The sequence below is a fragment of the Cottoperca gobio genome, chromosome 15, assembly GCF_900634415.1.
Source record: "Cottoperca gobio chromosome 15, fCotGob3.1, whole genome shotgun sequence".
NCBI lineage: Eukaryota > Metazoa > Chordata > Actinopteri > Perciformes > Bovichtidae > Cottoperca > Cottoperca gobio.
The window spans coordinates 4,965,169-4,979,599 of record NC_041369.1 but is presented as its reverse complement, the minus strand read 5'-3'; the positions used below and the strand labels follow the sequence as shown (position 1 = coordinate 4,979,599).

At 43.2% G+C, this 14,431-nt stretch overlaps 1 protein-coding gene across 1 annotated transcript in view; it reads left to right on the top strand.

Moving 5' to 3' along the window:
* The window catches only part of adgra1b (adhesion G protein-coupled receptor A1b), a 195,817-nt gene that overhangs the window by 117,164 nt on the left and 64,222 nt on the right, over window positions 1-14,431 (top strand). Inside the window, exons 13-14 of the mRNA XM_029449473.1 lie at window positions 5,072-5,282; window positions 5,795-6,003. Of these exons, the coding sequence (XP_029305333.1) occupies window positions 5,072-5,282; window positions 5,795-6,003 (420 nt within the window). The remainder of the gene's footprint in view (window positions 1-5,071; window positions 5,283-5,794; window positions 6,004-14,431) is intronic.

The window sequence follows — 14,431 nt, the reverse complement described above, 5'->3', positions numbered from 1 at the left end:
GAGTTGTTATTTCCGTCATTTGACTTAAAGCAGCAGGTGCAGCTTCATTGATCTCATCTGAAATTGACGCCATTATTCTGTCACTATTTTGGATGTAGCTACTTTTTTGGCTCTGATACAGGAAGATGATGTCCTTATCCTTGACCCACAAAGCTCTGATTAGTTTAGTTATTGCCAAACTGGGAATGAACCACCAATCGTAACAAAACAGACTTATTTCATGCAGGAAATGTGGCTATTTAATTAGAGACCTTGATCCAAAATAATACAGATGACAATACAATAGAGGTCACTGTAACTGTATCTGTGGTGCTCACAGGATAAAACATTTCATTGACTCATTTCATATGAACTCGGAAGCAACCTGCCTTTCTGTAATTGTCATGCACATATATTGCAAAAAGCAATATATTCTATCTTTTAAAAACCTAAAAGACATTGTTGTTTAACTTCATCTGGAGTTTTGAACAAATCGTCCAATATCAACATTTGTTCTGGCGATAAAGATGCTTTCCATCCTTTTACTGTGGATAATTATGTACACCTCCCTGTGGACAGTTGTCAGTGAGCAGTTCTATATATCTAACAACATCGCAAGATTCATCAGTGGATATTTAAAAAACCTCTGCACATTAAACAGAAACTGTCTGCATGGATTGATACCACCCAGTTAGAATATGTTATTTTGTGATTTGGGTGAACTGACCCTTTAAGAATAATGGGAGATGACTCAGAGGAATGGAATAATGTTATTTTTTTCCCCCTTTGTGTGGTCGAATAGTTTCTCATTATTACAGTGCTGCCTGAAAACATGTGCTTTAAGAAACATTCTGTCCTGAATCACAGTCATCTTTGGCTTCACTAATAATGGGCATGTAGGCTGCACTGACGTGGCATCGGGAGACTGATGAGACAAACTCTTACAAAACATCTCTGGATACAATGGAGGTTCTGTAGAGAGCCATGTATATTGCATTAATTAATGCTGTGAATTTCCCTCCTAAGATCTGTTTTGTCTCAAAGAGTCTGCTCTTTTTGGCTCATTATCAATCGCCCTGCAGCTAATATTGTTAGTTATGCTTTTGCAGAAAAATTAATCCATTCATTTGTAATCCACATCGGCCTTTTAATCAAACAATGTGGTCCAACTGTTGCAGCCTTTTGAATGTGTTTTATTAAGACACAACCCTGTGATGTGACTGCTTGAGTCAGAGCTGACTGAGGAGAGTGTAGCTGACAGCTGAAGCACATATCTGCCACTCCAAAGAGCCTGATTTCCTGCTTCAAAACTGCCCCCCCCCCCAACCCCCCAACCCCCACCCTCCCTCACAACCAACACAACCTGTCTGGAGGAAACATACTCCTGTTGGCATGGCAACCGTGTAGGACTGTGTTTTAATTTCTCTTGATAAGTAATGCTAACAACGCTACAACATAATAATGCTGTAACGCCTTTCAAGCTGCAACCATGGCAATCACTGTTGTATAATTATGTTTCCTTTGTGTATATTTTTAATGTTGGGCTATACAAATACAAACCTGGAAAGTAGCTCCAGCAGAGGCGTGTGTACAAGGTCTGGCTAAATGTTGCTTCTGAGCAAAATGTGATTCATTGTCAGACTCTGAAACATTATGGGCAGAAATGACCCCCTAAAGTTTCCTGATGTCTACCTATTTGTCATGGTCACTGTGTCTTTGACCACGTCTGTGCTGACAGGACTGCCAATGATTACAAAGAAAGAATTATGCAAATCTCCCATCATGCTCGTCAGCAGTTTTCCTCGGCTGGGGCCGAGCTCAGCGGGCTGCCCTTTGAGCGAAATTCATTTCAATTATAGTTAATTTTCAAGTTGCCGCCTGCGCAAATAAATAAATGTATCTCTCCCACAGATATATCTACAAAGGCACAGAGCCGTAGCTTTTTTTTCTAATTTTGAATTATGCAATAAAAACACACTTACTGGCTATTAATTTTCACCTCTTTGTCTAAACACACATCGACAGTAATCCCCCCCTGTGAAGTCATGGAGCCATGTTTAAGTTTGATGTTTCTGCTGTGATTTGGTGGCTGCCCCGGGTTAAACAGCGCTGTTGTGTTTTGCCCTGCAGGCTGTTTTGCAGCTTTGTGGTTCTATCGAGCAGGGCCGTGCATCGAGGAGCAGGTGGGGGGAGGATGAAGGGAGGGAGGTGGAGGAGAAGGAACAGTCTGAAATAGGAGCTGACCTTCACCTGGATGCCCTCTGTAGGGAAAGGAAGAAGCAGAAAAAAATAGGAGAAGCAGAATGATCCTGAGGCTAGAGCGAGAGATGGAGGGGAGCGCGTGATTATGGTTACTAAGGCTACAGCATGCTGCCCTGTTGTAACGGGAGGGGCTTGGAGGAAGGTCAGACGGCTGAGGTACAACCAGCTAAATCAACTCTGAAGTGTGAGGTCCCCGGTGGCGTCGGGGTTGAGGAAATGTAGCTGTTTAGGTTGCTCAGGAGGAACACAGATTGTCGTTTGGAACGGGACCTTGCGCAAGCCGTGGCTTATAGCACACCCTCTGGGCTGTAAATCCCTTTGATATGCCACATTAAAGAGGATAAAAGATGTAGAAAGAGATGAGGGAACAAGTATACAAGATAAGATTTATTTTTGTGAGTTGTGCGCCTTGAAAAACATTCCCCAGAGGGATGGAGGTCACCTGGCATCTGTGTTCACCGTACGAAAAGGGACCCCTCGGAGAGAGTGCTGGCCCCGCCTCCTGTTTAACTCTTTCATCTCTCGATGGCCGCCAAGGCTCAAATCCTCTCCGCCTCTATCTGTGATGTCTGTATCTCATGACGTCTAGGAAAAAGACTTCCAAGCTTGAGCTGTTTGGAGAAAGGAAATGATGCAACATAAATTTGAAGGCAAGGATTCTCTGTCTTTTCTCCTCTCCCCACACATACACACGCTGCAGGATGAAAATCAATAGCCTTTCAAGAGTGAGTCAATGCAGAAACTAATAGTGAACAATCCCGATACTGTAAAATCACCGCTGGCTCCTCACACGGTGGGTGTAATGTAAAGGAATTGTGCTTAATCACTGCGTTTTCCAGGAGAATGGAGGATGAAAACAACCTTGTGTATACGAGGAAGTCACGAAGCCTATCATCGCCAGGGCAGGGCTCCCACATTTAACAAACACCAACTGGGTTCTGTGACCTTAAAGAAGTCTTCAAAAGCATTGAATTCATTAATCTAAAACATAAGACCTTCATGTGTATTGAAATGCCTTGAATCAATCTTTCACAAGTCTTAAAAATGCTTTTCTTCTCTTCTGTAATTGCAATGAAAAATCTCAAATGATTGGTAACATCCTTTTTTCAAATAATTTACCCAATGCCTCTTGCATTTACGTCACACACATCAGGAAAGCGTAATAGGATAGTCCCCAAACCAATGGGTGACGTCACAGGGACGACATCCACTTCTTCTAAATGTTCCATGTGCATGGCTGAAACGGTAATGTGCACGAGGCACGATGTATTTTGTGCTGGGACTCGCCACAATAATATCATTTCTTTCCTTCAGTTTTGTAAAGTTGTTTAAATATATCTTACACCTTAAGCTGTGGGAACCCTGGAGAAACATAAAGGAGCAAAGGAGCTCTTGTTTAACTTGATTAAGAAATGTAATCATTCTCGACATTGATTGGGCTGAACGTCTGAGTAAGCAGCTCCCCATTAACTGTAAGGGCACTTTATGGGCATCCTCATCCATCTTGGGCCGGAAGCTTCCTTCCCCTTCAGGCTCAAAGTGCTGATCCGCTCACACTGTAGGGTGACGTGATTGAAAGCCGAACAAAACCGACTCCATTTGGAAAGTGAGCCCCCGCGTAACAAACACAATCATTACCTTGACAATGAACACATCATCAGCCTCGTCATTAGCATCGTTCTCCGTCAGGGACACTTAATGGATAAACAGGGTCTCGCTTCTTCCTAGAAATTAAATTCATGGTGCAGAAATGTCCTAATAAATTCAACAGCTTCTGTCGAAGGAACCAGAAGATTAGCACTATTCGGAGAAAATTACAACTAACATCATGTGTGTTGAAAACGTTGCTTTTATACATGTTACATTACCTTTATGTATGAAATATTGTGCCGGTCACAGCCTGTGCAGTTGCATTACCTGATAGGATGCGTAAAGTGGAGTGTGTAGTCACATATGCAGCTCTTATTTGCTGACTGGGCCATTTTGAAGGCTTTTTTTATTATTAAACTTGATCTTGTGGCAGGGTTAAGTGCTGCCTGTCCTTTCCTAAGTGCAGCCACTCACCAGTCCACACACCCTTGAGCAACATTTCCGTCCACCAGGGGCTACAATCCAACTATAGCTGTGGCAAAGTTCCTGCTGCTGTTATCATGCAGCTCCAACAGGCATTGTTCCTGTTTTTTTAGCACACATTTTCTTGGGACCAAAAGGGCATACAGACCCGACTGCAATATGTAATGTGTTAATTATGTAAACATGATCAGCTACAGGGCACAGCAGATCAGAGGGATTGTGGATCTTGAATGCAACTCTGATGGGATTTCTGGCTGCACAGGGGACTCTTGGAGGGGTTTTGCTTGCAGTTACAGAAATAAAAAGCATGTTTACAAGATTAGTTTAGATTCACTTGTGCTCAAAGATGGCGAGTGCCAACACCTTCACATACCCAAGCCATGCTTTCCTCCTAGAAACCCTTTTCCTCCAAATGTTGCCAAGGATGTTTTGTTTTTGTGTGTTTATAGTCGTTGAAAAGAAGATAAAGTGAGACCGGTTGTCTCTTTAAATCAAGCTGCAGTGTTGATGTGCCCTCAAGCCGAAATGGTAAGAACCATTTCCACCTCTGCGGCAGGGAGCCTGACCAAATAGGCGCACTAGAGCGCTTCAAACATGATTCTCATTCCCTTGGTCACTTGTGGTCTATGGTCGACTCCACTCCTGGAGAGGAAATAAATTGTCAGTCTTTTTCTATGGGAGTTTGTTTTTTCCCCTGCGCATCTCGGAGACATTATTTAATTTTTATTTTCCTCTCTTTATTTTGTTCCACCCGCAGAACTCAGTGGCAGTCGCCTCAATCCATTTACCGCTGGCTGGTACGCCTATCTCCTCCTCTGCGTTGCAATCTGTTGATAACTCCACTTGCAAGCTGCAGTTTATTGTGTTTCGCAATGGGAAACTCTTTCCTTGCACGGGGAATTCGTCCAATCTCGCAGACGATGGGAAGCGTAGGAGCGTTTCGACACCAGTTGCTTTCACCAAATTAGGTAAGAGGAAATCCATTTTTATCATCATCATGTCTGTGATGTCAACGCTGCACTGTATTGCCGACATGCTTACACACACACACACACACACACACACACACACACACACACACACACACACACGCACGCACTGTCTATCAGTTTGCTCTGCGCAACATGTTGTCACACGAGCTTTGCATCCATAGTGTGCCGTGTTGCCAAAATAAATCAAAGCCTAATTACTTTCTGTTGTTTATTGCATGTACATGTATGAATCACCGCATCACATTCCACATCACTGAAGCATACATATACAAAAATGCTACGTTGGGTTTCTATTTTAGATGAAAGTTAATTTACAACACTTCACACAACAGTCTGTCAACTGCAGTACTAGTCACCTGAGCAATGTCTACATAACGCTCGTGTATGTGTTTGTATGTTAATGTATGCGCCCTATGTCCACGCTTCTTTTGGCCATAGCACTTATAGACTTTCCACTTGGTTTCCTTAATTGAATGTTTTTCTTGCAGATGGGTGCAGCCTCGGGAGCGCCGTGCACTCCGTTACTATTGCTCTCAGGCACTTCGCACTGGGTGTAGACCCCACCGCAGCCTATTGGGATTTTGACCTACTGGATGGACACGGTGGCTGGAGGGCAGAGGGCTGCCACATAACAGGCTCCGGGGGCAACACGACCACTATTCATTGCACCCATCATAATAACTTTGCTGTGCTAATGGTGAGTAGTCTACTGTATGGTACCCAGTGTCATTCATTTGTAGCACCACCATGCCCCCACATATCTGCCTCTGCTTAGGGCCTATTAAGGATCAAATGCATCTTTTCTTTTTCACCATGGAATAGCTGGAGTTACGTGATTTAAGAGGCGCTTCATGCAGGGACCTTTACATGCTTCCTTTATTGTTGCTCCTCAGCAGAGGGGAAGGAATTGTCAAATGCGCTTCGGGGATTTATTGGCTTTGGAGTATGTGCTACGCTAAATTCCCCCCCCCCCCCCCCCCCCCTATATCCTGGAAATGAGAAGTTGCGTGTGTTGTATAGTCTGCCACCTTTTTCCAAAAAGCAGCACAGCAGCTGAAATAGAAGCGAGGCTCGAGAGAAGGAGCGCCTTGTCAGGAGCTATTCGCCTCCGAGCGCAAGTGGTGTGCTAATTGGTTGCAACCATCGCCGAGCAAAAACAAATGTTGGACTGTAACGCGTAGCATCGTTCTTCTGTGTCGCTCAAGTTGGTTTCGACGCCGCCGAGATGCCTTCTCCTCCTGACGACGTCCCCCTGTTCAAATTGATTTCATGAGGATAATACCAAAAGCGCAATGGCATCGCATCGCCCAGTCGCTCCATAGAGCCGCTGCGCCTGGTCCGCTTTTTTTGGATGAAAAGAAATCCTCCGGATGTTTACCGAAGAGTGGGATACGTTAGACTGGGAGGTCAGTTCTCAGTAGAGCATGAAAAGTGTGGTGCTTGAGATGTCGATGTTTTCCGAGTTGCCTTTTTACCTGCATATTTCATGAAGCCGCTGTTCAATTCCGTTGTTGTTCGTGTGTGGAAATAAGCTGGCTCGGAGGGGAGAAAAAAAAGCCGCATAGGAATGAGAAAGAGTGGGGTACGGAGGGAAAGCGGCATAGGAAAAAAACATGGCATGGGGTGCTCTGTGGGAGAGAGTGGGGTGTCTGTGTGGAATACTAAGCTGCTGTCAGATGGAGAGCAGATGTCAGGTTGTCATTGTGCATGTATTTTTCTATCAAACACGGGCTTGGGGAGGCGCACCGTCAATGGGCACCTCGCTCCCGGAATAAAGCAAGATTGGCAAAATGTGTCAAATTTCGTGGCAACAGATTAATGATTTGAACTTCAAGACACGTCCGACAAGTAGAAGGTAGTCATATCGATGGTGGAAAGCCGTCACAGGAATGTCCATATTATGGTTGTGGGAGCGTTTGCGCTGAGGATTGCGCGTCTGCTAATGCAGTCACCACACCCGCCTGGTCTCTGCAGTGCCCGAGAAAAGGACCCTTATTTACAGACTTGTGACATCATTCTTCTGTTGGCCTCATCTAAAATACTATATATTGCAACAATGACCCTTATAGCCGTATAGGGTGGCTTCTGCAAGTACTAGACCTGTTGCATAAGCTTTTCATGTCAAACTGAGAGGAATTACTGGCTGCAAGTTGTTAATTTACAGTATATCCAAGTAAGGCACCTCCATCAGTGAAGCTCTCATTTGTTACATGAGTTACAAATGAAAGCATTGAACCATAACATCAATGCTGCTTTGGTGTTCTGAGGGGAAATTAGGGTAACAAGTTACAAAGTCTACATGACAAAAGGTCCTGTGACAATGGTACAAAAAGTGTGACAACTGTGTTCGCATTCCCTGAGTGTAAAGCATGCTTTGTACCCCATTGTTTGATCTCATCAGCAGTCACATCAGTATCTGTAATATAGCTGAATCACCTTCCTTTGCTTCTAAATGATACAGCTGGATTCCTACTTAGATCATCTGTCTGCAATGTACAGTGTGCAAATCCATCTCATGGTGCATCTGTGATGTTGAGCAAACTGACAAAGGGTTAGCCACAAAGCTTGACAGCTTTCAAAGATGAATAATGCAACAAAATCATTTCAAAGAATAGTGGTGGTGTGGTGGGGGGCGGCGACAGGGGGGAGGGGACAATGCTTTCAATATTCAATATCCAATTCCTGTTGATCCAGACCCTTTCACATTGACTTCATATGGGGCTAGTGTGTGTGTTCGGAGATGATTAATCTACAAATAGCATAAAAACTCAACACAATTGTCCCTGGGGACTGAGGTTTGGGACATAAAAAGTACTTTAATGATAATCTTTTTGACTCGGCTCTGAAAGAAAGACTTGGCAGAGAATCTCCCTCCCCTGGCTTTGTGATCAGAATTCCAAACAACCGACTTGGGATGAAATTTGTGTGGAATAGACTCGACAGCAAAGCTTTTGTTTGGACATACAATACACCTCCCCCCCACACACACGCACACACTATGGATTTAGAAGTTTGTTGCTGTAGGTGTAACGAATGCATCATTTTGTTTTTCTCGCAAGTCAATTACTGACCTGTTACACTGAAACTAGTGATGCAGATTGTCTCAGATATTGGTCAGGTATTGAAAGGCAGCATGCCTCTATTTTGCACTGAGTTGAACTTGAAGCTGTTGGAAAGCAGTTGTTCTGGATTTCAGCACCGGGGACAGTTCCCATGCATTTCCCTGTCTCCCTTCTTGTGTCCCGCCTACTCTGCCTGCCCTGTGTCTGTCTGAAGGGAGGGCTGACTCACTGGTTTACAGCAGTGCAGCCTAATCATCTGTCGTTATCACAGTGTCATGTCTCACCCCCCCCCACCCTTTTTTTTAACACCCCCCAAAAGACACACCTCCGACCACACCGTGTACGTTCTGACTGACTCAGTCGTGGCTTATTTCATTTATTTATTTATCCATTTAAAGGATAATGTAGATGAAGGAGTTCCTGCATTTGATTGCTGCAACAATCCAGACTGTTTAATATGCAGGAGCAGACCTTTGGAACGAGAGGGGGGAGGGGGGGTGGCTGGCATTTTGTAAGTATCCAATCACAACAAAGGCCCTAAGGCCACGCTCCAATAAGGGAAGAGCTGTTCAGAGATGTATCCCATACATGCAGGATATAATGAATATGTGGAGTGAAGTGGATTCCTGGGAACAGGAGGCTCCTCTGCATCACAGTTACAGTTACAGTTACAGTAGAGCAGGTGTTGGCTAAATGTGGTAGAGTCTCATGCAGTGTTGATGTAATTGTGGAACAAAGGCATCTGCATTTGAAAGTGGATAGTGGTGGTAATTTTGTGGATGATATTCTGCAGGGAAGAGAATGATGAAGACAGGAGGAGAGTCAGGTGTACTGGTGGAAGAAGAGTTCAGATCCTTTGCTTTGATTCTTTTCATTGCCCCCACATTGTGGAAATTTGGATTGGGCTTCCACCCATGCTGCATCTGTAAAACCCATTCCACAAGACATGGGTAAAACAACTACAGAAAACAAGAAACATATCCAAAGACATAAAACTAAAACACACACTGATGGTAAAATAGATTAGAAGCGCATCCTCTGGAAAATAGTTAATCATCAATAAATATGTGAGAATAAAGCTATTGGTTTTTATCTCGATTATTTGAACTGCAACTGTTTGAATTTTGTATTTAAGTAGGGATAAAATGAACTAGTAACAACAGCTGTCAAATACAAGTACAATATTTCCTCACAATTGTACTTAAGCACAGTACTTATATAAAGGATGTTATGTTCCACCACCGGAGTAGTCTGTGTTAATGTATGTTTTTATATATATATATATATATATATACAGTATATGATATTAGCAGGATAAGAAGAGACTCTTATTGCAGTCATGGTCATTACTGAAGCCAGTGAAAACACAAATCATTTGGCCTCATTCAATAATGTTCTCAGGAAATTCCCGAGTGGTCTCAACGTGTTGTTTCTCATCATTTGACTTAAGAATTGTAATGCCCTAATCCGAACGGGTTTGGAGTTTGTTACTGAAATCAGCCATTCAGTGTGATGCGGTGTGCATTTTGGCACATCACATCACACTGGTTTTGGTTTGTTGGGAAAATTCTCACTCACCACCAGTCGTCCCGTGGTCTTCCTGCAGGTCGCTTCCTCCATCACCTGACATTATAACCTCCCCTGTAATGGAATGCACTGTGATATCACGTTGACTTGACCACCTCCCATTTCAGTCATGGACTCCTTTTGGCTTCTTCGTTATCGTTTAATCTGCCAATTATTTTCTCAGTTAAAATTGTTTGCTATGAAAGGAAAAATAAGTACGAAAAAATGCCAAAGATGTCAAACCAATAATCCAAATCTGAAAGATGTTCAGTTTAAAATCATATAAATGATACAATGCAGCAAATCCTCATCATTTAGGAGATGGAACCAAAAATGCGTTGTAACAAATATCAAAATAGCTGCAGATGTATATTCAGACTAACCAATAATCAAGTAACTATTGAAGCTGTACGCAGCTTTAGCATCAAACCTAGTGTAAAACCATTGCTTCTTTAGTTTTGTCATGGTACGGTGTTGCCAGCTTCAGTAAATGATTTTGGGCTCCTGTAATACGACTAATGTGCTGTAACCACTCGGCTACCAAAGCATCCCTTATGTAGCTATTTAGTAATAACGTTTTGATAACATGAAAATGTTCTCGCATGAGGCCCTGAGACCACAATTCACTTGTCTTCGCTGCTGCACCTCCATCTTGAACCAAACCAACCAACACAGGATCCCATCTTGATGCATTAGTTCTCATTGGCTGAGCCTTCCATCAGGCTCCATACCAGTGTGACATTACTGCTGACTGCTGGAGCTGACCACAAGCTCTTGTCTCCCATACAGAGGGACACAATACAGCAGAACCATCCATACGTTCTCCAAAGTGTTATCCCGACGACTACGAGAACACGGACACAATCAGACTGCACTTTAAAAACAATATCTACTATGCTTTTTGATGTAAAATGTTTATTGCCAATTCAATCCCTGTAATTGTCACTCATAAGGTAGTAACTTGGAGGAAATGAAGAATGAATGTATGGTTGGAGGGGAGAGGAGATACAATTAGAAAGCCTTGTGTGCTTCAGTGGAGAGGAAAGACCAATTGATTGTGATTGCATTCTTAAAAACTTCCTTTAAAGTGAGTTGTTTACTCAAATTCAATACACATTTGGTGCTTTCTTGTTGAGCAATTATGGCTAATACACACATACTGTAAATGGTGCAGGATATGTGTTGCTAATGGAAAATAACCTCCTGGCAACTTCCAGATCTTCTGGAGCTCACAAACAGTGCTTTCTTGTTTGAATCTCATTTTCTCTGTCTATTTTTCAGCATATAGCAATATCAAAGCTGTGTGTCCTCATTAGTCCTTTGTCCACATCCTTTGCTCAAGACGGACATAATAAGACAACAAGCAGGTTTTCATCGTTCGCCTGCAAGCTGGCTCTCGCTTCGGGGGGGTTAACTTCATCCCCATGCCCTGGACTTCTCTATCTTTTCATACTAAAGGAGCTTTGCTGTGTGTGTTTAAGGAGATGAAGGGATTTACAGTGATAATGACGATGACCTGTTTCGATATGCAACCGCATCTCACATCCCCATGTTGACATTTTCTGTTCAAATGCGTTGTAGTAGGAGGAGAAGAGGGAAGGGGCGATGACAGACTGTGATATCATCACACGGGGGTGATGCCTTGTGGTTGTGGATTTAAAAAAGGAGCATTGTGTCAGGGGAACATGGCATGATACAATATGCACCTCTTAGCCTCTGGAGATATGCAAATGTTGATACTGCGAGAGCAGTAAATTGGCAACATCGCTGTGACGACAAGACTCCAGAAAGTCACTGCGCCTGGACAATAAATAGTCCAGCAGACCACCCACAACATCCCAATCTGGGTTTTTACCACATGGTTTGTGGACGATGGTCATTTTCCTGACTTCTATATGTACAACGGGACTTCTTATTGCACCTAGTGGAGGTGCCGCCTGTTGGACATTAGAAAGAATGCAGATTTAGCACTTCCGCCTTGGCGCCACCTTTCAGACACGGGTATTGTCACTTGGTTTTTACACTTCGGGTTTTTGTTTTTAGTACACATTAAACAAGCGATATATAACTTGTAAATGAGTGAGCTGTAGAGGTGCTGGTAGATTGATTCCGTTACCTTTGACAGAGCCAGGCTACCTGTTTACAGTCTATGCTAAGCTAAGCTAATCGTCTACTGGCTTTAGCTTGATATTTAACCAAACACACGTGAAAGTGTTAACAAACTTCTCATCTAACTCTTGGACTCTAGAGAAATGTTATTGTTTTAAAAATGTATTTCTCAAAATTGTACATATTCCCTTCAACTTGATTTGGGTTAAAGATGTTCGTAAAATGAGAGAGAACATTTTTTTTTTAAACACTTCGAAATTCTATTTCCTGTGGACGTAGAGTAAAGCACTAATGTAACTGAAAGTAACCACCTAGTTTTACAGGATATGAGTAATCACTAATGCGTGATGTGTTTGTGTTGGTGTTATGCTTTGTCATATAATCATGCAGCTTAAGCTAATACTTAGAGTAAATGCCAATTATTTGCAGCATCAGCTACCTTTCACCCTTTACCTCACTTGCACTTGTTCCAAACGTGGCAGCTGACAGACGAGCACTAATCCTCCTCCTCCCTCAGTGAGTAGGCTGCCATGCACTGCAACTTCTCACCGGCATGCCGCTGACTTAACCGGTTACACTGAGGCTTACTTCTGTGCTGTGTGAACTTACGGCACATGAGTCAAGGTTTGGGTTAGGTTAATATTTAATAAATACACTCGTGTTCCATTTGTGAGCATTAACTTGTGTTCAATGTCGGGCATGATTACGTTAGCTCATGGGGATTGCTTTGTGTGTGTGCTTGCTGAAACCACACTGCAGAATTTATTCTGTTGCCGCGGTTCTGATTTAACCTCTCAGTGTTTGCTGACTGCAGACAGGTGTGGAAGGGTCTGGCTCATCCAGCAGCCCCCCCCCCCCCTGTCCCCCTGTCCCCCCTGCAAACCTGACATGTGATGCAGATTGTTTCCTCCCTGACTAATGAGTTCAGAGCTCACAGACCTACATTTATCTCAAACATCAACAGTTTTGCTGGAGTGAGCCAATACCTATTACTGGCTCTTCTCCCCGATGCTCTGTATCGGACGTTCTATTATGAATGCAGTGTGTATCCCTCTTTTAGCCCAGATACAAATTGCATTGCTTTAACCTATTGTTATTCAAATTATGTATGCTCCTCAGATGAGTGTATGACAGATTATAATAGTGCTGCTCCCAGCAGAAGGGATTGTTGCACTTAATGTGTGTGCGTGTGTGTAAAGAAAGTTAATAGGCTATTCGATGGTCTCATGGTTTTGATGTTGTTTGTATACAGTCACTGATCAATTGGCAGCCAAAACTGTGCTTTATAGAAAAGCAATCCGCTTGAAATGTAAAACTGTCCTTGCTGACAAACAGTCTTTATGAAAGATAATGATGTAGTTGCATTTTGATTTTATTTCCAACTTGATGATTTTGGCACACATTTTTTGGATGGTATAAATTAGTTTTGTTTTTTTCATGGCAATACTGTGTGGACTTGCATGCATCTGTTGCACCGTCTATGATTAGTCACAAGTGATTCAAATCAAACAGGTCCTGCTTGTCCTTGTCCATGTGACAGAGGCCATCTGACACACATGATTCACGTCCGCTGTCGGAGCACACAGTCTCGACCAAACAGTACTTGAGCAAAGAAAAAAAAAATCATAATATGGCATGTGATCGGAAACTGTCCATGTTCAAATGTCTCCCCCCTCCCCCCTCTCTCACCAGCTGTTCCCTAGTCGACAGTGGGACCCTCTCTGAATACCAGAAATGAGGGCAGGCCGTGTAAACAGCCTCTCTCTGTGTCTTTCTCTTTCCCCTCACTCTGCCTCTATTTGAGTTTCTGTCACTGGCTTTCAATTGGCTTGCTGTATTTGTGCATTTAACTGAACCGGACAGCACCTCATTTGCACAATGCTGGCCAGTCTAGACAAACACATTAAGAGCTTTATTTTCCTCTATTAGGTCAGTGTAGAAAGTGATCCAGACCTTGTGGCAGGCCGGCCGGCTGTCTGCATGTCGACCTCCCTTGTCAACCAAGACGGCAGCTCCCAGAATGCACCACTCTGCCCCTCAAACTCACTGCTTCTGCTGCCAGGCCAGGTCCCGATTAGCAAAAGTATATCACCACCAATACAGAAAAGGCCGCAGGTTAAAGGTGACAGTCATTTTCATAACAGACTTGAAAAATTAAGCTCCTGCAAGTGGTTTATTATACACCGTGGCCTTCTCCACTACAGGTACTCATGATCTCCATGACCTTTCACGTTTAACCTTATGGCCACATTGCTTTGTAGAAGTGCATTCTTCTCTTTGGCATACAAAGAGTGCACAGCCCTGCAGTTTAGATCTTTTTTAGATCTACTGTAAGGGCTGCTGCTACTGCTGGTTGTTAGACGTATAATTAGGGAGCAGCTATTGATG